General features: G+C 34.3%; 3 protein-coding genes and 1 non-coding gene across 7 annotated transcripts; all 4 read right to left on the reverse strand.

Annotated features, from left to right (window-relative positions):
* Positions 1-5,498: 5,498 nt before the first annotated feature.
* On the reverse strand, positions 5,499-6,753 carry LOC116112270. The gene is made up of 3 exons (XM_031398427.1): positions 6,583-6,753; positions 6,315-6,420; positions 5,499-5,884 (listed from the first exon to the last, which is right to left on the reverse strand). Exons 1-3 carry the CDS (start codon positions 6,703-6,705, stop codon positions 5,721-5,723), a joined length of 393 nt encoding a protein of 130 aa, XP_031254287.1. The 5' UTR covers positions 6,706-6,753; the 3' UTR covers positions 5,499-5,720.
* Positions 6,754-10,394: 3,641 nt separating this feature from the next.
* Positions 10,395-10,549, reverse strand: LOC116112278. The gene has a single exon (XR_004125200.1). It is a non-coding gene; the product is annotated as a U12 minor spliceosomal RNA (small nuclear RNA).
* A 441-nt stretch (positions 10,550-10,990) lies between these two features.
* Positions 10,991-21,010, reverse strand: LOC116112252 (sulfate transporter 4.1, chloroplastic-like). 3 transcript variants are annotated; one of them, XM_031398405.1, is made up of 17 exons: positions 20,530-21,010; positions 19,140-19,188; positions 18,385-18,586; positions 17,621-17,789; positions 16,915-16,980; positions 16,719-16,826; positions 16,276-16,383; positions 16,114-16,179; positions 15,345-15,405; positions 15,070-15,197; positions 14,726-14,767; positions 14,039-14,155; positions 13,609-13,660; positions 12,626-12,764; positions 12,416-12,504; positions 11,703-11,779; positions 10,991-11,596 (listed from the first exon to the last, which is right to left on the reverse strand). In XM_031398405.1, the coding sequence occupies exons 1-17, from the start codon at positions 20,857-20,859 to the stop codon at positions 11,282-11,284; spliced, it is 2,118 nt and encodes a 705-aa protein (XP_031254265.1). In that variant the 5' UTR covers positions 20,860-21,010; the 3' UTR covers positions 10,991-11,281. The 3 variants fall into 3 exon arrangements, with proteins under 3 accessions (XP_031254265.1, XP_031254268.1, XP_031254266.1); XM_031398408.1 differs by having other exon boundaries at positions 18,385-18,590; positions 20,530-20,628; XM_031398406.1 differs by lacking the exon at positions 20,530-21,010 and adding an exon at positions 19,282-19,798.
* A 1,373-nt stretch (positions 21,011-22,383) lies between these two features.
* On the reverse strand, positions 22,384-26,269 carry LOC116112256 (metal tolerance protein 11). 2 transcript variants are annotated; one of them, XM_031398413.1, is made up of 6 exons: positions 26,104-26,269; positions 24,878-24,987; positions 24,535-24,780; positions 23,740-23,820; positions 23,375-23,608; positions 22,384-22,885 (listed from the first exon to the last, which is right to left on the reverse strand). In XM_031398413.1, exons 1-6 carry the CDS (start codon positions 26,267-26,269, stop codon positions 22,538-22,540), a joined length of 1,185 nt encoding a protein of 394 aa, XP_031254273.1. In that variant the 3' UTR covers positions 22,384-22,537. The 2 variants fall into 2 exon arrangements, with proteins under 2 accessions (XP_031254273.1, XP_031254274.1); XM_031398414.1 differs by lacking the exon at positions 26,104-26,269 and adding an exon at positions 25,738-25,913.
* Positions 26,270-26,443: the final 174 nt, after the last annotated feature.

The raw sequence follows: 26,443 nt of genomic DNA on the forward strand, positions 1-26,443 counted from the left end.
GAAGCATTTAGCAGGAGCATATTTGATGCCCCACCTTCAATGTTGGTTGAGTATGGACGAAAAGGCTTGACTTTGGACAGGTGTCTATTTTTTGGGAGTCACTGCAATGCGTTTATTTTCTAAGCATTTTTTGTTCAAGTATATTGGGCATCTGCTCCAATTACCGACTCATTTTAAATAGATAATTTTAAGGTTTGTTCTGATTGAAAATGGACGTCTGTCCATATAATATAGATTAATATCTATTTTTTTATATGAACAGACGTCTATTTAAGGTAGACAAGTATCTATTCAAGGTGGACGCTCATCCATAGAAAATAAACTTATGTCCATATAATATAGACGAGAGTCCATTATTATTTTCGTATGAGATTGGTGGACGGTCGTCTATTTGCGATGAACAGTCGTCTATTAAATATGGATGGATGTCCATAATTGTTAGACAATCATTCATTCACGACGTGTTTTGTCTTTAACGTGGTCGCGACTAACTGGATATCACATCTTTCGGTACAAAAAATCAGTGTCCATAGTATTAATGTTTTATACTCAGCTAGCCTACGAAGCAGTCTTCGGGAACTTAATTTCATGGTGATTTTCTCGGCTTATTCTCCTTGGCTTTAGTATCACGCCACTGAATTAAGGCGCCCTGGGCTGATCGAAGGAAGTTTTCATTTCAATGATCACAAAAACAACTTGAACTTGTATTCTTCTCCAACGTACCTTATTTCAGATCGTCGGTCAACTCTTGGTATTCCAAAGTCTGACCTTCACCCATATAGTCAACGGCGACTCTCAAATTATTGGTATGTTTACTTTTTTTACCTAATTGATCCTACATTAGGGTTTGTACTTGCATTCTCTTTCATTTTCCTCTCCTTTTCATTTTCCTTTTCTTTGCCTTTAAAAGAACAATCCAAAAAGGGGAAAAAAAGTACTAGATCTTATTTTTCGACAGCTTTGTTCTAACACTCGTGAAAGTACCCTAATATCGAAGCTTTTTTTTTTTTTTTTAAATTTTTGCATGACGTAAAGCTTATAGTAATTAAAAACGCAACTCCGTGTATTTGTGTTTATCAATACATGTTTATGCATAGACGTGAAATTAATTAAATGGGGAGATGGAGGCGTGAAAGAAAGGTATTTACTAACCAGTGGAGGCGATGACGATACAGGCACGATGTTTCCATATTTCGAAAGAGCTTCCATGCATTCTTCTTTTGTCATGCAGAATAGCAAGCACTTCTCTATCATGTATTGCACCTATAAAAATTAAATTAAGAAGCCACAATCATAATCATAATCTTTATCAGATACCCAAAAATTGAAAGATCAATAAGTACCAAGAAGTTCTAAGTTACCATATGTACGTAAAGAGGCAGCAGCTGATGAGTCTCCCATTGTCCAAAAAATTCTATGATCTTCTGAACTGCAAATAGAAGAACACGTATACCCAACAAGAAGAGAATGATTAGAGTTGGTGAAATACATAACATAACATAACATAACATAGGGTCCGATCCAGTGGATAAATGATAACTGGTTCAAAGGGAATTAGAGGAGATTATTAAACGACAAACTTATTTTTGTCCTGTGGGATTTTCCCAGGAGCCTCTGCTAACACTCCACGTGATATGCGGGCCTCACCATCTTGAATTTCTCCGAACAGACAAACTTTCTGCAATATTATGGTAGCTGTATATCTTCCTTCACTGTTAAATATTAATAAAGCATGCTAAGATATTAGCCTACCAATCAAGAATGTTTGTTCTTTCTATTGACTTCTTAGATTTAGATCAACTTGAGATCGTTTATCGTATTTGTGGCTCATTTTGAAACATTGAATTTATACGGTATTCAATAAATCCTAAGGATTAGTTAAGATATATATAAACTGGCTCGGAAACCTTAGTCATAAAAAATAAAAAAAATAAAAAAAATTAATAAACCAATTTGCAAATAAACTAGCAAGTGTTAGATAATATCAGTATAACACGTTATTAATTTATGTATATATGCGTGTGTTAATAATTTTAGAAATGTGATACTTATACTTTGGTTTCACTTATGATTTTTTTGGGTCTTTCATAAGAATGTAAAGTCACGTTGGTTATTTGGTTAACATCTGCGATTTTTTCTTGCTTGGAATTGGAAAAATACAAACATTGGCCATTCCTCAACGCGTCGGCACTCATTGGTTGATAAAGCCCTAAGCTCCTTTCAGTGAATATTTTCTAATGATTTGAAAAGAACCAGACAATTATCAGCGCCGATATATGCTCACTGTCATTATATATCTTGCTATATTATTCACAAAGGTCACATTGAATCCGGCCCCTACCATTTTCTGGCTCGTATTAGGCTCTGAAGGTCTGCCACTTTTAAGTGATAGCTTAATTTTCTGGCTCGTATAGAAGTGTGAACCGTGCAAAGAACATAAAATGATACTGCTGGTGCAGCTTCAGCTAACGCAAACCCTACCACCTATGAGTGGTTTTAGACAAATTTCTTTTGAAGTGGAAATCTGAATGACAAGTATGGCCCATAATAATCTATCTTCCAGAGCAAACGACGATTCTTTCATTGTCTCGGGCGTTAATTTACCTATTGGCAAACAGATCTATTATTCGAGGCATTCTGTCATTGTCGTAGGCTCGTCACTTTCATTACATTGTCTCGCGGAATCGTACTTGGATTTAATTCCTTTTTCAATTCCTCGATCGTGCTCTCAAGTATATATAATTCATATGATTGCTGATCCTCCACACACATTACAAACGAAGTGGAGATTTAAAACTAATTTACACCACATTATTATTTATTCAATAATACTACATTAACAATATTCTTTCATAACTTTGACGTAACAGCTTACAATTGATCAGTCTCACATGGGTCTTATATGGGTCCTATTAATTAATTATGAATTGACCAATTACAAACTGTTACGTCAGAGTTATGAAAAAAAGTTTGTAAGAAATGGTTGTTGGTGTAATATTACTCGTATTAATTATTGTACTATGTTGCTATTCATATGCAGCGACATTGACAAAGATTACATAGTTATCAAGTATAAGGGATAACATAATCTCGTTATTGTGGCCATTAAATTGTTAATGAATTAGGCACCATCATACTGATCGTTGTAGTGAAGTGATCATTTGGTATAGGTTATTCATCACTCACTTATCTTGGACTACTGGCAAATGATAAAACTCATCTAACTTTAGATAGTGATGTCCCATTTTCTCTAATTTAAGTAAGAGCACAATTGTTATCTTATATTTTTTATTCATATATATTATAAAAGGGTATTCAGTTTTTAATTGTTTTGTATGAAGAAGAATGTATATTCTTAAAAAGACAAATGTTCAATTACATAATACCTCTGTTTTAAAACTCAAACCGGATCGGCCAGTTGGACTAAGACTTGATAGCCTTTAGGGTCCGGTTCAGGTTCTAGGAGGTTTTTGGATATTTTTCAAACTTATAATGACTAATTTAGATTTTCTGAGGATGTTTTTAAAATATTTTAAAATTATAAGGATTAATCATAATTTTTTGAGGCATTTTTAAAATAAATTCAAATTTTAGGGTCTAATAATTTTTAGGAGTATTTTTGTAATATACTAAAATTTAAGAGACTACTTTAAAAAATTTTAAATTATTATTTATTGTTGACATCATCAATCCAACTAGTTGGATTGGTCAACCCGTGATCCGATCACCTTGTTGGATCTCACAACGGGTCTAGTTTTAAAACAATGCATAATACTGAAAGCTCTCAAGTGTGTTAAACATTTTAACTTGATATATAAAAATACCGAAATATTTGATAAGTTATTATTTATGAAAATAATATACTAGAGTACTGTTATATTTTAACCAACCTATTGCTAATTTGCTAGCTTTCATCCCATTTTTATTATTACCATTATTGTTTTTAGATTAAAATTGTATTTCTGATTTCTAAGGACTTTCAAATTTCTTCACCCAATACAACAATATCACTGTTTAACCCTCATTTCTTCGCACTTTCATACTCTAAATGATGTGGCTTACAAGAAACGTGTGAATAATAATACAAAGTCGTTCGCTTATCTCATTATCTTATAATTAATGTAATGTTAACATATAAATAACGATATTACTTTTAATACAAATTTACCGTCTAACTTTTTATGTATAACATTATTATTTAACTTTTTGTGCAGTACAAAATATCAATCAAAAGATACGAGACTCTTTGGATAAAAATAGAGCATCTTTTTTAGAAATTTTTACTGTCCAGTCCGACAAAATTAGTGTAGGCTTATATATCCAGCCCAATACATCCCAATTTGGGTCGAACTCGAACAGAATTGTGTGATGCTCCCCTACCAGAAACAGCCCGACCCAGTTTATTCTAATAATTATTGTCAATTCGTTGCCTCAATTTACACATTGAAACTTATCAAATAACCATATTTATGTAAATATATATGGTAAAAAAAGTTATGATTTTATATATACGCAATATAATACCATTAAGTTGTCATGGACAATCTCAAATGCAAGAAAAGAAAATAAACATACCAAATATTAAACACCCTACAAACTACAAACCCAATGGGTCAAGTAAGTCATAAATGTGATAGGGTCAAGTTACTTGGTGAGATTCAAATACAAAACTTCTGGATATCTTAATGTCTTGCCATCTAATCAGAGCCAAGCGGTTTTTGATGTTAAATTTTGATGTAATTAATCTCTAATCTAAGCTATAACCAAACCTTAACACATATATTTCTAATCAATAACGTGCAGCGGTTGTATAATATTGAATTTCATGATGTCTGAAGATGAACAAAATTATTTAATGAGCATAGCATTATTTTGTGAGACAAAGGAAAAGTTGATAATAGGAGATGAATTTGGAGCATTAATTAACTATATAATCACTACCGGGTGATTTGATGGTAAAAGAGCAAAAGGGTTCAACATGGATTCCTAAGTTGGAGTCATCTCAGAAACTAATAAGAGTAGCCACCGGCTATTGAGGGGATTTATCAGGCCGTTTACTTCAGAGTTCTAGATGATTAGTTGAGGTTTGCATAACCTGACTTGAACACTGAGGTAAGAAAAAAAAAATTAATAATAATAAAAATTGGCCTATAAAACCCTTCAATTACTAAACAGAAATTGATGATGTGACGAGGATATGATATGGTCAGCGGTCCCCACATCTTAACAAATAACAAATAACAAAAAAATCCAATATCATCACATGCCATTCCCTGCCCTAAAAACAAAGACAAAGCCATGCCAAATCTTATATTATATGCAAACAATAACACATATGACAATATCAAGAAGATTCCAGGTGTCTCAGTGTGAATGTCACCAACTTACCTGCATTTAAATTCATCAAGAACAGCTACTTACTGTCTATATATTTACATAATACAGAAGATTCATCTTAACACAATTTGAATATCTAATCATTCTTCAACAGATGGGTAAAAGAAATTGGGTTGTAGGTTTACCCTTTTATTTGATTGGTTAGGGAATTTACAATATAGAATCCTCCGTGCTCTTCCGTATAGTGGTTTTCATCATGTGAACAAAGGGACCACTAACGAAATTGAAGTTTATTAAGCTAGGTATTTGGCTGGACATGGAAATAGGAAGCACAGCACGGAGAAAGAGGAGCTATCGCGCGTTTTCGAGCTTGGCATTATTTGTCAGTTGTCGTCGTCCTCCTCTTCATCAGCGGCTTTGGAGGAATCAGTGATCATCTTCTGGATCATTTGACTCGTTTCTTCCTCGGACATTCTATCTTCTTTGCTATGAGATTGAGCGTAGGCTTCAAAGAACTCCTTGTTTTCTTTCTCCAGTTCATTCCACACTGCGCACATATTACATTCAAGTTTCAGTTCACGTTTGAATCTCAAAGAGAGAGGAAGGGGATTTAAGATGTTATTAATATCCATTTATAAAGAAACAGACTTTATCATTGAGAGTGATCTTAAATAAACAAGCTTACGTCAAGCTTATATAGTTATAATGAATAATTTTCAGTTCAAGCTTGATCGATCTTGAGCTTCGGTTGTGATAACTTTGATCAAAGTTTCACAAGTCGTTGGTGATCATTCATGAAGTATATAAATTGAGAAAGTTGAAGCATGTTTAAGAGCTTAATTTTCAATCTCAATATACAATTGTAAAGTTTAATGATTAACTTAAATAACTGATGATCAATCCCTCCTTGTTTGTGTTATTAGTTATATTCAGTTGATTGATGAAACGAAAAGATTGAGATGAAGGAGAGAGCTAACCAGTAGAAGTGATGACTGGTTTGATATCTGCATGTTTGGAAAGAGCTTCCATGCATTCTTCTTTTGTCATACGGAATATCAAACACTTCTCTATCAGGTGCTGCACCTAAAAAAAGTTGTCACAATCATGATCATGATCAATAATACCCTAAACCCACAACACAAATCAAACATTAAAAAAGGATTAACCAAACCCAAAACTTGCGTTAGAAATTAATCAAACATAAAGGATCATCCAAACCCAGAAAACAAAGAACAAAACAGCTACCATATGTATATAAGAAGCAGAAGAGTCCCCCATGATAAACCTTAAAAGAAAAAAAGAAAGCAGTGATCTTCGTGCGTGCAAGTAGGTGATAGATCGATGAAGAGAAAAGGAAAATATATACATATATATATAATGAAGAGAGAAAATGAAAAGAGTTGGTGCAACATGGTGATTATAGAGAAGCATAGCACAGAGGGAGAAGGTGATGGAGTGAGATGGGTCCAGGAGTCCCACGTGGGAGATAATTGATAATTGGTTGAGAGGAGATTAGAGGAGATTATACACGACCATTTCTTTGTCTACTTGGATTGCCATTAGGCTTACCTCAACCCACCACTCCACGTGATATGCGGGTCCAATTCTTCCCCAAACAGACAAAGATCTCCCAAATCCAGTTGGCCTTCTCCTACGCACAGTAGCTTTTGATCTTCCTTAGCTTTGCCTCCATCAATTTCATTTCTTCAATATGCAGTATGATGGGTTGCATTCATTAATTATATATTAGTAATTCATATCCTATGATATTTTTTTTCTGTGCTTAGAAGAATACAAAAATTGCCCACACCTTGATGTGTTCATCACTCATTGGTGGAAAACTCTATTATTCCAAGCTTCTTTCACTTTTTTGGGATTAATTAAAACTGATACATCTCTTGAACTTGTAATATTCGGGCAATCAGCTCACTGTCATTATCTTACTTTTACACACAAGGGCCGGCCCCTTGGATTTCCCTGCCATTTCGCGAATCTTAGCTTTCCCTTACTTTCAACCGATGGCTTCACATCTCTCTCTCTTTTTCGATCAAGTAAACCAGCTACAGAGATCACTCTATATCAATTAACTTTAATTTTCTGGGCCTCCTACAAGCTCTGTTCTTCCTCATTTATAAGTTATCAGTTGTTACTGGTGATGAAACGATGCCATCACTTTTGCATAGATGAAAACCTGGAAGACAAAGGCATCAAATTTTGAACTTTGAAACAATTTAGAAGGAAGAGATATATCTTGAATTTGTCAATGAAAAGCAGTGTCCTGTAGCAAGAGTTTTTGACAGATTTGTCTTTTTTATTCAGATTCATCATCCGACACTGTCAACATAATCCTTTAGGAAAAGAGAGAAAAATAATTAGGAACAGGAAAAGTAGGGCTGATGCAGAGCTCTATCAGCATAAGCGGTCAGAGTTAGGTAAGTCCTGTAGTCATTCAGATGTAATCACGTCGCACCTTGACGCAAGCGGTATGCTCCTGCTAGTGGAGTGGGTGTGCGCCAGGCTGGTGAAGTGAACAACGGGATGCAAGGAAGATTTGCACGGCAATCTGACCCACTCCCTAATTTAGTAATCATTATCTCAATTCATCCCACTATAAATAAAAAGATCTTCTCCCGTTTGTGAGATTAGCTAATTTCTCCCTGAAATAGCATATACTCTCTCTCTCTCTCTCTCTCTCTCTTGTAATCTCTTATAAGTTAGCTCGTTGAAAGCGACTTGACCTCATATATTAATACGATACCAATAGACGTATGATTCGCTTACTTAAGCATTTGAACCACTTTAAACACCGTTTTTTATCTGTTATTCAGTTCAATACTCCCATACATGTGTGTCTTCTGAGTCAACTCAGTATTTTTCACGTACATTTAATTGGTGTCAAAATCAAACATCAAGAGCACGTTGCATTAACAAAAAAAAATAAAATAAAATAAAAAATATTGTTTTTGCTTTTGATATTTTCTTCAGTACCCACTAATTATATACACATGATAATCGAGTAATAATAAAGCTCATTTAGACATGACGTCTGAATTAACCACATTGATAAATACAATTCTGTAAAAATTGGCGTTATTGAAGCATATGATCTTCGCGTGGTTTCTACATCTTTCATAAGCTTAAAAGTTAATCATTTTTATCGTCCAATCAACATTTTTTTCTACAATCATTAATTTCTTCTTTAACATAAAAGAATAAGTTTTAGATGAAACGTCAATATCCAGCGGCGGAGCTTGAAAGTCGACCATCAGAAGGCCAAAGTGTAATGATCAATGAATTTCTATATAAATTCTGAAAAAATTTCTGGGATCATATATAAACCCTTATGGGTTGGGATTTTTAATTGAATTTTTTATATATAAAATTNAAAAAATATTGTTTTTGCTTTTGATATTTTCTTCAGTACCCACTAATTATATACACATGATAATCGAGTAATAATAAAGCTCATTTAGACATGACGTCTGAATTAACCACATTGATAAATACAATTCTGTAAAAATTGGCGTTATTGAAGCATATGATCTTCGCGTGGTTTCTACATCTTTCATAAGCTTAAAAGTTAATGATTTTTTATCGTGCAATCAACATTTTTTCTACAATCATTAATTTCTTCTTTAACATAAAAGAATAAGTTTTAGATGAAACGTCAATATCCAGCGGCGGAGCTTGAAAGTCGACCATCAGAAGGCCAAAGTGTAATGATCAATGAATTTCTATATAAATTCTGAAAAAAATTCTGGGATCATATATAAACCCTTATGGGTTGGGATTTTTAATTGAATTTTTTATATATAAATTTTGAATTGGATTAAAATGACTTACCCCATCTTACCCAAAACTCTGTTTTAAGGGAGTAAAGAGAACCACATTTTTTTTTCTACTAACAGGAATGTTTGAGTTAGGTTGTGCATATTTCAACTAATCTCTAAAACGTATTGAATACTCTAACAACTTAATAGTTTAACTAAGCTACAAATATAATAGATAACTCATTTAAAATCAAAAAATTAATGAAATAAATAAACCTTCTCCACTACCGGCCAACCTTTGGGGGTTAAGCGAGTGACATTTTGATCCATGCAAATTTTCAAGCGATCACGTGTAACTCATTGGTGAATCTGATTTAGATATGATTTTAGATAGAGGTGGATGAGTTGCAAAATGTGATTGGCTTAGTCTGCAAGAACTTTCAAAGAGTAATCACCATCCCCATTGAATTTACAGTCTCTTAGAAATGACCCTCGTAGTACGATCGTACTTCTGCAATTGTGGCATAAAAGCTCAATTATTGATTCCATTTCAGGCATCACAACACAAGACCACAACGCATAACAAAATTGTATAATCGTGAAAAAAAAAATATCTAATGCACATCCCTCTGTCTGCAAAGCCTCCAGATTTGTCCTCTTGTTGTTGTACTAGTTTTGTAAATAGTTAAAACAGAATACTGGAACAGTATGCAATTGGACAGGGCAGTGGAAAGGGTCTTATCTAGTTGAGTTTATGACCTCAAATGATAAAAAAAGGGGATGGGATAAAAGCAAAATATTATCCACAATTTAGTGGATGACGATCAGCTTATCCAATATCTTTACCAATTACCACAATTACTAAATTCAAGCCAGTTCTTTTTTGATTCATTTCCCTCAGGGGAATCTTTTCTCCAATTTCTACTTCCAATATAAACCATTATCATCTTCTGTTTGGCATCTCTAATTTTTATGTCCACAAAACGAGTAAGTAGGTGCAAGCAAATCCCAAATCTCAGGATAGAATCATGCATTCTCTCAGTCGAAAAAAGATATAGACTATGGAACATGTATAATTTATCTTTCAAAAATATGTCAATGATTCTCAAATCTCAAGGTAATGATCACATCATCTAACCAATTGATGATCAATTTTATCTACTTAATTAATTATTTTAATCAGAGGAAGAGTAGACGCCATAACTGACTTTTCAACAGAATGAAATGAATTGCCGAATACAGTGTAAGAAAACATTTATGTCGTTTAGGGGTTGGGGTTAACCAATTTGGGAGGCCCGCACAAGCGAGTTCTGCAAAGTAAGCAGCGTCAACGCTCGAGCCAGCCTATTACCCCTCCACAAATTCATGCGCAAATAAAGTTCGTGCGCGGCGACCGGCTCTCACCGCTCGCTTTGTTTTCCTTACTCATTAGTTTAAGGCACTTTGAAAGGTTGTCGGGCATCCTAATTTATATATGCTCCCTACCACGGCCTTTTCACTTCCTCTCGATGTGGGACTCAAGAATAATACGTTAAATCATTTCAAAAATCCGCAATATTGCCTTTCATGAATGGTCTCGAAAATTCTCAAATTTCGGGTGGCGTTATAAAAATATAGTTAGTTACGTGTGATTACATCTGCTGATAGAAATTCTATGAAATAGATGTATAAACCTTATAATTACTACAGCGACTACTAAGCCTGTTCACAAACAGGCCGAGCAAAATCTCCTTCCTTTTTTATTATCTATGAACCGAATCTTTTTCAAATAAAAAATTATTTGATGACTGGTTAATCTTTATTTAACAAGGACCTATGAACAATTGAACATACTATAGCTTGAATGAAAGAACCAGTGAAACGAGAAACAGAGCATAATATGGTTTATCCCCTGATAAAGAAAAGGTACTATTATTATCAGCCTCCAAGACTTGATGAAACAATACAAACCTTGGCTTTACAGTACTAAAAAATGGTGGTATAGTATTTATGAACTGATAACATGAGCCATTCAATACATTACATACAAGAAATCAAAGTTCTAATGGCATTCAATTTTACAACAATGGATTCTATTTACAATAAACAATCAAATTTTAATAGCTAGGCGTGGATTGCCAAGCAAAAAATTTGGCATCATTAGATCCAATAAGGAACACTGAGAAGCAATTTCTCTATTTGCGATGTAACAATGGCTCCCGTTGAGGGTCTGTGTTCTTGGAATCAGAAGAGCTTGCACTACCTGACTCCAGTTCAGAAATCGATAAATCCTGGCCTGTACGTATCAATAACCTCTGGAAGAAACTCCGTTTATCATCAGGTAACGGATCTGCCAATTTCGAAGTCTCTTTTAAGCTCTGCACATGCTGAAGGCAAACTTGGACTGCATCATGGACTCTCACAAAGTACCATTCTTTACCAATCAGATCCACAAGACCAGATTTCGACAATGTCATCAGAACCTCTCTATTCGGATTGGATATGGCAATCTGTGATACAACACCAATGATTAGCATGAATATAATAATTATCTTCCCAGAAAATAATAGCTCTTTATCAACATGAGGTCATTCCACGTATAGAAGGATACCCAACCTGAATGTCCCGTGCTTTATATTCTTGATGCAATTCTTTCAAAGCTTGAGCAGCACTGGAATCTATGTAAGTAACAGCTGCAACAGAGTCAAGAACAAATGGATGTAAGAAAGTGGACCACCATGGGAACCTTACTTTGACCAAGCTTGACAGGGATAATATAAAAATAATTTCAAACTCATTTAACTGAATGACTAGAACAAGAAATAATCACCAAAAAATGATAAGTGATACTAATATCATTGATAAGAACCACTGGAAATAAATATCAATGGGTACTGCAACACTCATACTAAGCAATCACTTGCACACAGTGGATAGATTGAAGATCTAACCACAAAGTTGGATGAATCAACACTTTGTAAATCCTTGGATGCTAAGAAACTTCTGTGTCACCAATAATTAGCTTAAATACATAATGATCAAGCAGTTATTCAACATTGGCTGGAAATAAGTGCAAACAGTATTTGTGTTCACATGTTTTTCGCAACTTATGTACAACAGAAATTAGCTAACCAAAAGAACATTGGCAAGTGAAAACATCATATTAGCAAAAGCAAAATAGAAATTTTAAAAATAAAATATGCAAAAATAAAAAATCTATCATACTTTTAAAAGGCATAATTTACCATTGTTTGTACTTAAGCACAACAATAGACAAAGTATACACTTTTTTATGACCAAAATATGAAGATAGAGTAAGTAACTCTTACGTGCCATCTCTAAGATCACAAAGTAGATTCTTTCAACTTCTGGTCCACGTCTTGAAGATTTATCAACCTCAAGTTCATATTCTCGTAGCCTGGTCAAAATTTGAAGTGACTTATATTTTATTGCTAAATTGAAGAAACAATTCAACTGATAATATCAGAAAATGCAAAAGATTTTTGGATTTATCAACTTAGGGATTTTTTTATCTGTACCTGTCTTTTATGTAACTTGTATTTGCAAAATAGATAGGTGCATCAACACGAACGATCACAATTCCATGGTAAGTATATGCTTCCGGGTATTGTTGAATGTTTCTATACACAGTGGTGCCTGGAAGACGTCCCAATACAGCTGCAGTATACACCAAACCGTATAGTTAGTAATATATGCTTCTGGGTATTGTTGTTCCCTATTATTTTGCAAATAGTTTTTAACAAAAGAAATGGGGGTTTGAATTTTATATATTCAAGATTTTAAAATGCACTTGTTATTCTCTTTTAAAATTAATGAAATTAATGTTCTGACAATGAAGAGTAAAAAGACATTCAATAGAGATTTTCAAAAAAGAAAAGTACATATTGTAAAAATAACTACTTTAACAAAAAAGAAAAAAATGAAGTCAATTAGAAGTGTTTTATTGTTTTGAGAAATAAATCTTGAGAATGTAAATATGTTTTTTTATTTTCTGTCATTTATTTTTTTTTTAATTGGAATTTTGCATTTTGCCAAAATTTTCCTACAACACATATTTAGATGTTTGTAAACCCCAAGACATCAGTTGGATGAAAGGTGACAATAAGTTCAACTTTAAGCCTCTAAAAAGTGAGGGAATATCTAGACATAGGTTTACTAATGGAGATAAAAGTTTCAATATAAAACAAAATACAAGTTTATGGATATAAAGATAAGAAATGATTCCTGCAGTTGATCCTGAAAGTGGAAAACTCTAAGAAGATTCCGTGTTGTGATAATAACAAAGACATTGTTATCATCAAAATTTTGATGAAAGAACTTGAAAAAGATGATAATAATGAAAACAAACCGATTAGGGTATCATAAACCCTAAGAGAGAAAGAGATAGAAAGATTAGTTTAAACAAGAAACGGCAATAAGATTAATAGCTCTGGTGGGCAAACTTGCAATTAAACCATGGTGCATATTATACGCGTAAACAAGGAGAAAATTCTCCACATACCAATATGAGGATTTGCTGATTCATGGATGACAAAGGCAAGTGAAGCACCTACCTGCGATTCAAAAATCAATATTAAGTTGGATAATCTCTTTCCAGCATTATGGTGATATTCATGCAATCAGCCCATGCATATTTCTATTAGCATCGAGTGTTTGCCTTTCTAAGCTATATTGACTATGATAATTACACTTTCACAAGCTAAAGTACTGGAGTCATATTGCAGAATTTCCATCAAACTTTAAGCTTAAAACTAAATATACTAGCATTATTGCAAGTAATAATTAAGCACATATGAGACAACATTGACACATGAAGAGTTCAACAAGAAATCAAACATATATCAATTGAAAATTTCAAAAAAAATATATATATATTACACATAGACAATTATATAAAACTAATGAAAAGTTGTCGTGATTTGAATGCTTACCCCAACAAGGACACCAATCTCAATACCAAGGAACAAAGTTGTAACACTAGTAATTGTCCATAGAAGAAAATCTCTCTTATCTACACCCCATAAAAAAATAGCCTCTTCATAATCCACCTGAAATAACAAGTACATGAAAGCACCATACTCAAAAGCTGTAAAAAAAAAGGAATCTTTTCTTTTATTTGAATAAAGTCAACTTTGAGTACAAAATATTATTTTTCGCTACACATATACCATAATCCAGTTTCAATCCTATTTTTCTTGGTGTGTAACCACCTTTAGGCTTTTGAAACTTCACATGTTGTCCGTAATGCAACTTATAACAGCTAAGTTGATGAGCATAGAAGTAATAAAAGGTTAATATCAGAGGATCACAGAACCGCACATACTTTCAGGAATGTATGACAAAGACAAAAGTTTCTAGTACTCAATAAAACTGGCAATCTATCTTTAGAAAAATTAGTAGTATTCAAGAAAAATGATTCCAAACTAAGAACTCAATAACATAAATAACAGCCGGGGAAGGACCCAAAAGCCACAACTGATTGGCCATATCAATTTGTTCTAGCTCAAATTGATCTAATGTATATCCTAAACAGAAAATTACACAATCTAACCATGATAAGCATAAGATGTGGACCTAGTATAGTATTAACTTTTACCACGCAGATTTAGCATACTTACCAGACCCATTACAGCAGAGATTACTATTGCAGCCAGAGCACACTGTAAGGAAATGAAGTCATAAGTTTCATAATTAGCATTTCAAATAAATATGCTCTTAACAACTGCACTGATACTAAAACAGCAAATGTAGAGAACCAAAAAAAAGGAAGAAATAAATAGCTGTGACATTTCATGAAAGTTTCTAAAATTTCCAATTTCCTTGGCCTTGATAAACTGACAAATTAATGTTCTTTAGCCAGGAAATTATAGGAAGAATGAACAAAATTAGAAGAAAAACATGCTATCAAACAAACCCTTATTTCATGTTCCCATTCAGAAACAAAATCGCCATTTAAACCAACCTGGGGTATGTATTCAAACAATCGGGTCAAGAATAAAAGAGCACAGCCCATTATGATTCCTGTTATAATTCCTGATAAGCCAGTTTTTGCTCCACTTTCATGATTCACAGCTGACCTAGAAAAGGAGCCTAGTAGACATGTTCAAAAGAGAACCTGTCATTCAGTAGCATATCATTGTATCACAAATGACATGTGAAATTAAAATGACCCAAGAGGAATTTAAACTAAAATATATAACTATGTTTGCTGCCCTCAATAACTCAGTAAAGTCTCACCTGTTGTGGGATATGCTGAAAAGAATGAGCCCATAATATTAGCTACACCAAGGCCAAACAACTGTTGGAAGAAAAACAAAAGAAGATTGTTAGGAATTTCTTTCCTTCCAATATGGTAGTAGACATGCTCTTTTGATATTGAGATTTCAAAAGTTTGTGTCAAAAATCACAAACCCTGTCTTTTCTCATTACAATGATAAGATAGCATTCACTTATCCTAAAAAGAAAAAAGAAATTTATTCATATTACATTAACCAACAACAAGGAATACACAGTCTAAGCTGAAGTCCACATCTTTTTTATAGATAGTGCACTCCTAAGGATTGAAATGAGAGAAAAAAAAAAAAAGTTGCTGATCATTATACCAAGAATGACCTTGATATTCTTGAGAATAGAATTCACAAACCCACATTATTTTACTCAACAGAAGCTTCTCATAGATGAGACTTTTCAATATAAAAATTGGCAATGGAAGAATATAATTAAAAGTAAAAATTGAATGCATGAAAAGTTAACGTGAAAATAATGAAGAGAAGAAAGAATCCAGGAATAAATTTTTGCCAGTAAATCTTTATCAATTTTCAATCTAGCGAATAACCCTCCAAATGAAGTTATCGCATGAAACACAGTTCAGATTGGAAGGTGATCAAGAAAACCAGAGAAAAAAGATGCCACCAAAATATGAGCACTAAATAAATGGTGTTCATGAGGCTGCTATATTATGATAATCATGGAGCAATGGAACTTCCCTTTCTTTACTAAAACATACCTCTTGGTTCGAGTCCAATTCATACCCATTCTTTGCAGCCAGTGCTTTTGCAATCCCTACAGATTCCTGAAGTTCAAACAGTAATGTGACTGGATTATGTTTTGCAAGCTCAAATCTATAAAGTAATATGTTATAGGCAGAATTTTCTTCATATTTTCTTACCAATATAGCTACCCCAGTTATGAGAAGTGCAGTTGGAATCAAAGACGTTATATAACCAAATTCTTTAGGAACTGAAAACTTTGGGAGGCCTTGTGGTATCTCTCCTACCTAAAACAATATGTAAAAGGCTTTAGCAGCTCTGTTTAAGAGTGACTTTGAAAAATCTATCATTCATTAAAAAACTTTAATAGAAACAGCAGCTTTAAAGAAAACATTTATCCAACATTGATAATGCTTCAACTCTACATCTGTGACATCAGCTACAACCAAGATCAAATTACATGGAAACATTTGCTCGGCTTTAACAAAATGAATTTTTAAATTTATTACAGGCAAACAATTGCTACATACCAAATGTTATTAAAGAGTACATAAAAAACCCAAACATTTTAGAAAATAATGCATCCAACTGTTGAAGTGGGCTTAATTTATGCGATTCTCACCAAAGAAATGGAAGATGGATGATATATTTTCACAAAAGTTGTCCCCAAGACGACTGCTGTGAGGGGACCTGCTGCTCGCAGAAACCTCAAGTACTTCCTTGTTTTTCCCTAACATGAAACCATTGTTTAGTTAAAGAAAACTATCTTATTTTCCACCCATATGTAAGTAAAAAAGAATAAGGAAAGGGGTTCATACCAAGTGCTTCATGATCAGAAGTATTGCAAGGATGATAGATCCCATTACAAAAGGGGGCCATGAAAACTACAAAAGGAAAACATCACCTGTGGTTAAGAAAGGAGTGAATGAGTTGTGACACAAGGCAAGAAACAGCAAAAAAGTAGATGAACACATGTACAATAACTGAAAACCGAGAATGGATAACAGGACTGATGCATATCAAAAAGATAGGCTAAACACACTTATACCCAAGTATGCAACAACCAGTTTGCTATATACAAAAGGGTTGCTTCATGAAAACATAATAACTGATATCACCCAACGTGCAAATTAAACATATCAGGAGTCATCAAGATAGATTCTGGTAAAACATTGAAGTGGATGTAGTACTGAAGCGCATTACTGTCAATAAAGCCATAAGTAACAATTTCAATCACACACATCGCAGATGGAAGAGACCAAAACCATGTTCCTCCATTTTCCCATGTCCCAAAAAAAAAAAAAAAATATATATATATATATGCAATAGAACACACAAAATAGAAAATACTGTTTGAAATCTGAATTCAGCGCTTTCACCACATATCAAGCTCATAAATTAACAAGACCCATATAATGGTGAATGTACATCAACAAAGAGGTGATTTAATCACAATTCTGAAAAGCAACACACACACACACAAAAGCAGCAAAACTATATGTATTAAGCACACACAAAGGATACCTTATCTGCTCCAGCAATTATGCTCTTAATCAGTGGCACAATCTTACTGCTACGTACAATACTATAACCCAAGAAATACTTTGCTTGAGATAAAGCAATCACAATGGCCGAAGCAGTTGTAAAGCCAGAGATCACAGCATGACTAATGAAACGTAAAAGCCATCCAAGCCTGGAAAGAAAAAGATTAGCTGAATAACTATCTATTTTAAAAGCAATAAGGCATCAACAAAATCAGAGGAAACTTTAAACTTATAAATATATGATAGAAAGAAAGAAAAAAGTTAAACACGATGATTGGGGTCCAAGGAATTCCCCAAATCACATCTCACCGACCTTTCTCTCTTAGTCCACTATCTTACCCTTCAAAGAGAGGACAAAGTAGATAGCATATTGTTGGCTCTGAAGTGATAGGTACTATTATGCCAATCCATAACAATATATAGTAATTTAAGAAGCCGCTAGCACAGCTAGAATGTATTCTTCGATAATATGAGGACCACACTAATAATTGGCAACATGACATGTTTCATTACATGACTATCAGACTATATTTCACGGCAAAATCTGAGGCTTTCACACTAGTTTTTCAATTACAGCAAAACGCTAGTTTGTATATTCAGCCAATGCAGACCCACTTTATGTGCCTAAAGAGAATAAACACGAACGCAAGTTACGCAACACAACACACAAACGCCAACATAGAGAGAGAGAAGGCTTTACACATGCTGTGACTAATTGCATTAAGGAAAGACTAGGGAGATTACCTCAACAATCCCATAATGCATTCACATACTCCAACCATGAGAGCCAATAATATTGCAAGTTCTGTGTATAACTCATCGGATGAATCAGCAATTCCAGCTAAGACATTAGAGACCAAGAGAGAAACCAAAGCTACTGGACCAATTGCTAGCTGGCGAGATGACCCAAATATGGCATACACAAATATTGGCACAAAACCAGAGTCTACCTTGCAAGACCAAAGTGACAAATCCAGAGTTACAAAGGAAGATATATAGAGGTGAGAAGCAAAATATTAATTCCATATAAAAAGTAAAACTAACAAAGAAATTATTAGATTGTAATATGGCTGTAACATGTCAATGCAAAAGGCAAAGAGCCACCATTGGCAGATTTGATAAGTAGTCAGTTGCTGACAGCAATACCAAATATTAGTCAGTATGAAAACAGGTCCAGTTTAGGAAATTGTAGCGTGATCTTTTAAATTAAAAAAATAAAATAAAAAATTATAGGAAGAAGGAGCAAAATTGCACCAGAGGATTATACAGAATTCGCACTGCTTATAGATTTGATGAGGCAAATTTGTCGAACCTCCGTCCCTGGTTTAATTGGATTAAAGCAAATTCCAAGATAACCAATTAAAGTATTATCAGTCATAACGTTTACCCCAAAATGATTGAATTTACATCAAATTTGTGACTGTGATCTTTCAACAATTACTTCCACATAAATGCAATCCAAAAAAGTAACATTTGTAAAGATCTTGCGGTCCACTTACATAATCCATAAATCGCTTCAAGCCCAGCTAATTTTGCATAAGACATCGCCTGGTCATTTGAAAAAACAAAAAAGTGAAAACCACATAACCTATTTACTCAACTACTGAATCAAGTTGGGTAGACAAAATAAATTCCACTCACAACAGCCAAAACGCTTTGCAATATATGGTAAGTTAATGTAAAAGCCAATCCTAAGACATTGAGAAATCCAAGGGATTCCATGAAACATAACAATAAACCCGGTTAGTATAATAAGTATGCATATCCAAAAGCTTGCTAAGAGTGTATAAACACTTGGGGTGCATTTAGTTCCATAGTGTAATATCCCAACATGGGTTGCCGATTTAGTAGAAGAGCAAGCCCACAAGCCCAATTATCGTACAAAGCAAGTTCTGATCTCTTATATTTTTAATCTCAACATCTAATTGGGCCCACCATTGAAATCATTCGTAGACTTTAAAAGCTCTTGAAGATTTGATTATACTACCTTAGGATTTGATAAAAAAATCTAAACTAATCCAATCATTCACAGAAATTAGAGTTACGTGTTGATGCAACTGCAACAACAAAACAAGCAAAATTTTTATTTAGATGAAAACCACTACGTTGATTAAATGCAGTGACGGTAAAAAAAGTCATAGGTTGCCGGCCAAGAAAGTAATGGAAAATGAAAGAAAATTCAAACATGAGAAAGTAAAATTACCGGTTAAATGAGAAAGTAAAAATATCAGTTCAAGAAAGAAAGAAAAAAAGTGTGAAGAAGCAGTCAAACAGAAACCCAATAAAGCTGGAAGTTAAAAAAAAAAAAAAAAAAAACGTGGCAATTTATTTTTTTTGTTTTTGAGTCTCGCTTACACCAGCGATTTACGCCGGGACCAATGAGAAAAGAGAGCTCCACCGTAAAATCTTATAAAAATATCAAAAAATTATCACGTCTTTTACTTCAACTTCGTTTTTCTGACCAGTTTCATTTTCCTTTCCAGCGTTTTCTCGGCAGCCAAAAAAAAAATCACCTAAGCTCTTAGAAAAATACAACAACAACTAAACGCACATATCGAAAATCAAATCAGGTTCGTTTTTCTAGATTCTTATCGTTCTTTTCTAACAACCAAGCAGAAAAGAAGCTTTACGAAGACTCTTCCGAAAAAAATTATAACAAAAACAGCTTCACACCATATCGAAAATCATAATCACATTCTTTTGCAAATCTTTTCCATCATTTTCATTGCAGTTTCGTTTGCTTCTCCAGCATTTTCTCGGAACCAAACAGGGAAAAAAAATCTCCGTTTTAAACAAGGCAAAACACGCATATCAAACAAATTAAAACTAACAACACTTGACCATTTGATATCGTCGTTGGGACAATAGTAGAGTGGGTAGAATTATGACCTGCGGCACAAGCATGACACCGACGGTGATACCAGCCATGAGATCGATCTGGAAGTACTCTCGCCACTTGTAAGTCCTAATCCAACGACAGCACGGTAATAACATCTCGATCCACTGAATCCACGTCATGAGCTTGAAATGCGTTATCCATTTCGTAAACACAGAGCCAAAAAACGACGCACTCGAAGAGGACGCCGTAACCGTCGGATGCTGGAGCGGAATAATCTTAACGGGCCGAGTCGATGGCATGTTGGTAGTGGAGGAGGAGGAGGTGGAGGATTCAGAGGATGAAAGGTTCTGAAAACTGGGAGATGCGTAGGATATCTCCATGCGCACTGGCGGCGCAATTAAGAATATATAGCAGGGGGATATAGGAGAGAGGCGAAGAGAGAGAAAGAGTGGGGACTGGGGACAGGACAGTAATAGATTGAACAAACGGCGAATGAAATTAGATTGAGATTGATTTTGTTAAGACAAGGTGGGCGGTTAAAAAGGTAAATAGGGGACTCTGATTTGTTTTGGTAATTGGTTGGATATTATAATTGGCAGGGAAGGGGAGGGTTGTTATAACTTATGTAAGGTTAACGCTGTAATTACCACGTTGATATTTTTACAAGCCTTATTGATTCTCATACTTAAAGCTTTTAAAGGAATAAAAAAAGAGAAACGTCAAACGTGGCTGTGAGTTGTAGTCGAAAGGGTGTTTTGGAATTATTGTGAATTGGGAATTGACGTGTGTTGAGATTTAAGAATTTCAATTAGAATATTTGATTAAGAAAAAGTGTCGGTCCAGATATTTTTAAATTTGTCCATCACACACCAGAGAATCATGTGGGGATTATTATTCATTATAGTAAACATGTGGCTGTGAGCACAAGTTTATTTTAATAACATTATTCTCACCAATGTACATTCCACATAAATGAGGTAAAAATAATAATAATAATAATTCAACTCATGAAATTTACCACTGTCAATTACGTAAAGTAAAAAATTAATAATAATAATTTAACTCATGAAATTTACCATTTCAAGGAACAGTTGCAGGACTAGTTTTTAAGAAATTTCGTAGTGGGGCTGTTTGAATTGTGTATAAAAGGAATGAATTGAGCCAATAAAATCAACAGATACATGAGAATGAATGTGGACATGAAGATAGGAGAGTGGGTAATGATTAGATACGTACACGGCAACACTATTATTGTTTTTAACGTAAATGGTAGGTCCTTTGACTAATGCACATGCCCAAGAGCCACCATCTGTTACTTCACCTAACCCTTACTATTTCTATTTTTATTTAGACAAACTCATTACATTAGTATTAAATATAGAGCTTAGTTTGCCTTTACCTATATCCGGAGATTCTCATTTCTCACAAGTCAGAGCCAGAGGAAGTTAGCTTTTAGTTTCCTGCGTCAGAATATAGAAAATTGTAACATTCTCATGATAAAATTACTCTTTTAAGTTAAAATCAGAAGACAAAAATAAATAAATAAATAGATAAAAGAATAGATCAGACTTCAGAGTGATGAGTAGATTAAAGCTTTAAAAAAGAAAAGTGAATGAGATAGAAATGGTAGAAGGGGAAGTCCAAATTGTAGTAGCTGAAAGTGATCAATTATCTAACTTTCCCTTTTTTTGGACAACGACCTTACCAGATACGACCATAATAAACCAAACAAAAAACGGCTTGAACCGTTTCTAAAGGCTCGGTGGTCAAATTAAATACAATAATTATCCGCCCTATATACCTTTTTTCTCATAAGGGCCAGGCCCAATAACTATTCACGAGAGAGGAGTAGTCTCCATTCTCCAGCTCCCGATCATTTTCAGATCCAAATATTTGGCACTAACTAACAAAATATCTCATCTATATATTCTCTTTGTCCACTACAATTTGTTTCTACATGGTTCAACTTTCATGGACAATTAACGATTGAACTTCTAGGGTGGGAACAAAAGGCACCAACAAGACGATAACAGATATTACAGCAGAGTTTCTGAGGTACTATGAGTGGGCTTGAGCGTGCTCAGGTTTGTGCGAGTACTCGTAATCAAGATGAACAAAGGCACGCTCAATCTCTGGCAGTAGCTCGAGCTTCTCCTGCAAGGACTCCCCAATATCATGGGCCTCTTGCAAGGGCATGTCTGATGGCAGAACGATGTCAACCTCGACAAAGTAGTGAGACCCAAAGGTATAAGCTCGCACTGTGTCGATGTGTCTTACAGCCTTGTGGTGGTTCCAGCAGAGGTATGTCAGCTTTTGTAGATATTCAGGAGCAGCTGATCTTCCAACAAGGGAGTTGACATTTTCCAACACCGTCATTGACCAGGTGCGAATTGTGTACAAGGCCAGCTGCAGCAAGTTAAATGTCAGTACACATAAAGACTAGTGAACAAAGAAAAATCGTGAAGTATACACATAAATAACGTGACAAGTGTAAAAGAATTCAAACCCATACTTATCAGTTATCAGTAACCTTGATAATGTTAGCTCATGACTTAAAAAGCTTCTACCATTGACCTTCCTGGACCTTTCAAGTAACCATCGTACTTTGAAAGGTCCAGAATGGTCAGTGGTTCCAAGTGACTAGCTATTAATTACATCAACCTCCTTTCCAGAAGACAATGCTCGGAAATGCTGAAGCATGGATGGGTACATTTTGACACATTATATACAATCCTATGATTGAATTTGTACAGTATAAGCAATATAATTGAAGAACCAAATAGCAATGACAAGTTAGCATAACTAACAACAGCATCAGTTCCTTCTATGTACGCAAGCACAATTTCACACCATAAACAAAGAGAAGGATGAAATGGTGAAAGAAACTCCACTCACAATGATAGCTCCAACAGGATCCATCCAGTGGTCAATGTATTTAGCAAGGAGCACAGCAATGAGGCCAATGATGTTGGTGATAACATCAAAAAAGTGATCCTGGGCATAAGCTTTGACGATTTCATTGGTAAAAGCACGACAATAAACAACCAGAAGAAGTTTTACTAGGGTCACTGAGAGCATTATGCCCACAACCCATCGCTCTTGCTCTTTGCTAAGGTTGAAATCATCATCCTGAAAAAAGTGTCATAGAAAATGTGGGAAATTATTGCCTTTCAAGTACAGCCCATTGGTCCTACTCTCAAAATAAACAAAAGTCTCATTCAACAATGAAGGATGGAACTTCACCAAACTTCAACACTTACATCAGATACCATAGTGCGCACTGACTCCAAGATAATCTGCAGTCCAAGCGTTGCCATGACTGAGGCAAACACAAGAATTCCCTGCACATCATTTATAACTTATGAATTAAGTCTTTCAACGAAACTCCAAACATTCATAATAATATCAAAATTTCAATGCTTTATACAGGGAGCAATTAGACACCATTCATTCATTCATAAAAAATATTACACATTCAGATTCACAATCTGCTAAAGACTAAAACTACAAGCCTTTCCCACTCTTTCCAATGTAAACAATATAACTTTTTACATTCCAAAGTTCATGAATTGAGACTAAGATCATATGCAGATTAAGGGCTACTCATTTCCTTGTCCGGTTTTTACTTTCAGTGTATTTTGCTCAATTTTTATTTCTCTTATGGCATGCATTTTCAAGGAGTCATTTTCCAAATACTTCCTTCAGAATACAAAAATGTCCATAGATCATACTCGGTAAGATTTACGCAAAATTAGGGGCACTACACTCTATCCATGTCTAGTAAACATATATATGACTGCAAAAATAGTAAACATGACCGTGTTGAGGCAAGAACTTGAAGATTAGTTAGCTGATGCTATCACTACAAAAGGGCATTTTAAGTCCAGCGGATGGCTTCACTAGACAACAAAATCATGATACGCACAAGGAAAACGACTAAAATATGCTAGAAATTAGAGAGTTCATTTTTTATCAACTTGCATGTGACTAAATTAGTCATATAGAATTTAAATCTTAGAATATGATCACCGTTATATAATTCCAAAAAGACTAACCAATGGCTGCATCCTTTTCTTTCCAATAGGGTACTGATATGGATTTGGTGTTTGCATGGAGAATGCAGTAAACCATAAGATGAAGCCAGACAGAAGGTCAAGAAGAGAGTCTAATGTGGATGCAATGATGGCCAAAGAACCACTTCTGACAGATGCATAAACTTTAGCAGCAAAAAGAACCATGTTAGCAATGTTTGATATTCTAATAGCCAAAGTCTCGCTTCTAGCCAAGTTTTCTCGCTCTTCCTGCAACATGATAACCACTTTCAGATTTTCAGTACAGGACAATCAAGGTACACAACCATTTCTAATGGAGAAAAGAGGGTGTAATGACACTACTAACCTTTGACATTCCAGGAACAAAACCACGTTCCGCTAATGCATCCATTTCGTTAAATCCCTCTAGCATCTCTACCTGCTGCTGATAGTACTCAGCCACGTTATCTTCTGGACCTGAATCAATCATAAAAAATAATAATAATAATAATAATAAATAAATAGAGATGAGATAGTACAAATAATATTTTGAAAAGTAACTGAAAAGGGATTAATTCATATTTTGTCGAACCATGCATACTTTAAGATGCAAAAACTAAAAATAATAGTTTACGCAAAGGATCCAATCAAACCAAAGATTGTTTTTCCTTTTTCACCGGTTATGTTTCAACTTCATCATAACTCATGTTAATATTAGAAGGTACAAGCAAGAATTGGAAAGTTTTGAGAACCAAAAAAAAATAATCATCAATGCAACTGGTTAATAATAACAACTCAAGAGACATTACCCCTCTTTTATTCAGCATACATGTCCAATTCATTTAGTAATGATTTAAGAGTTCCAATAAATTTGTACACAAAACTAAAAGCTAAAAACAGGACCACATTAAATCCTCTAATTTCTTGGACCACCATGATAGAATCAACACCAAAATTATAAATTTCCAGACATCAAAAATAAAAGCTAAAAACGGTACCACTTAAATCCTCTAATTTCTTGGACCATAATGATAGACTTAACTCTAAAGTTATAAAATTTACACCCACAGCCACGATAGTGGCAAAATTACAAAACTCTACCTCTTAACAAGATCAGAAGCCGAAAAACAAGCCACTCAAGTGTTAGACTAAGATTCAAAAAATTCAAATAGGACAATTTCGCCATGAAACCTCAAATTCAAAGCAAACACGGCATAAATTACATACCTTCTCAAGTTTCAGCCCTAGCTTTAACTACTTTGTTCTCTGGTCAGCTCTTAAAAGCTAAAATTTAATATCCTTTTGTCAAATTTTTTTCGTTTTTTACCCATCACTCAAATTGTACATTAAAAATAAATAAAAACATAAAAAAAAATGATATAACATCGAATTTCAGAATCGAATAAATCCGCCACTAACTAAAGATATAATAATAACAATAAAAATATACGCAATTTAAAAAAAAAAAAGTAAAAAACAATAAAAGATCCATATTGAACAGTACGAACAAAATTCATATAGAATATCTCCATTGCAAGCTTATTTGATTTTAGTAAATAACAATAATTATCAAAAATATTAAGTAACAACCACCTAAAACTCCGAGGCAGTCATGGAGGCCACGAGGCGGCTTCTTCTCCGCGTGTTCAGACGATAACTGAAAGCCATCGAAGTTCAACCGCCAGGACCGATCAACATTGCCGTGCTCGGACAACAGCAACAACTCCTCCTCCTGTTCGTATCCCACAGGTTCCACCATTTTCCGGCCACCGAAAAAAAAACCGAAGAAAACTAGAAACCTTAACTGAAATGAAAACTCGGAGCGAATACAACAACGTTTAGGGAATTTGAAAATCGATTCAGTTGTGCCTGGTGTAACAGCATTGGGAGGCTCACTTTAGGCGAATGAGTGACAGAATTAACGTGAAGGCGG

Source organism: Pistacia vera, unplaced genomic scaffold (genome assembly GCF_008641045.1).
Source record: "Pistacia vera cultivar Batoury unplaced genomic scaffold, PisVer_v2 Contig658, whole genome shotgun sequence".
Lineage (NCBI taxonomy): Eukaryota > Viridiplantae > Streptophyta > Magnoliopsida > Sapindales > Anacardiaceae > Pistacia > Pistacia vera.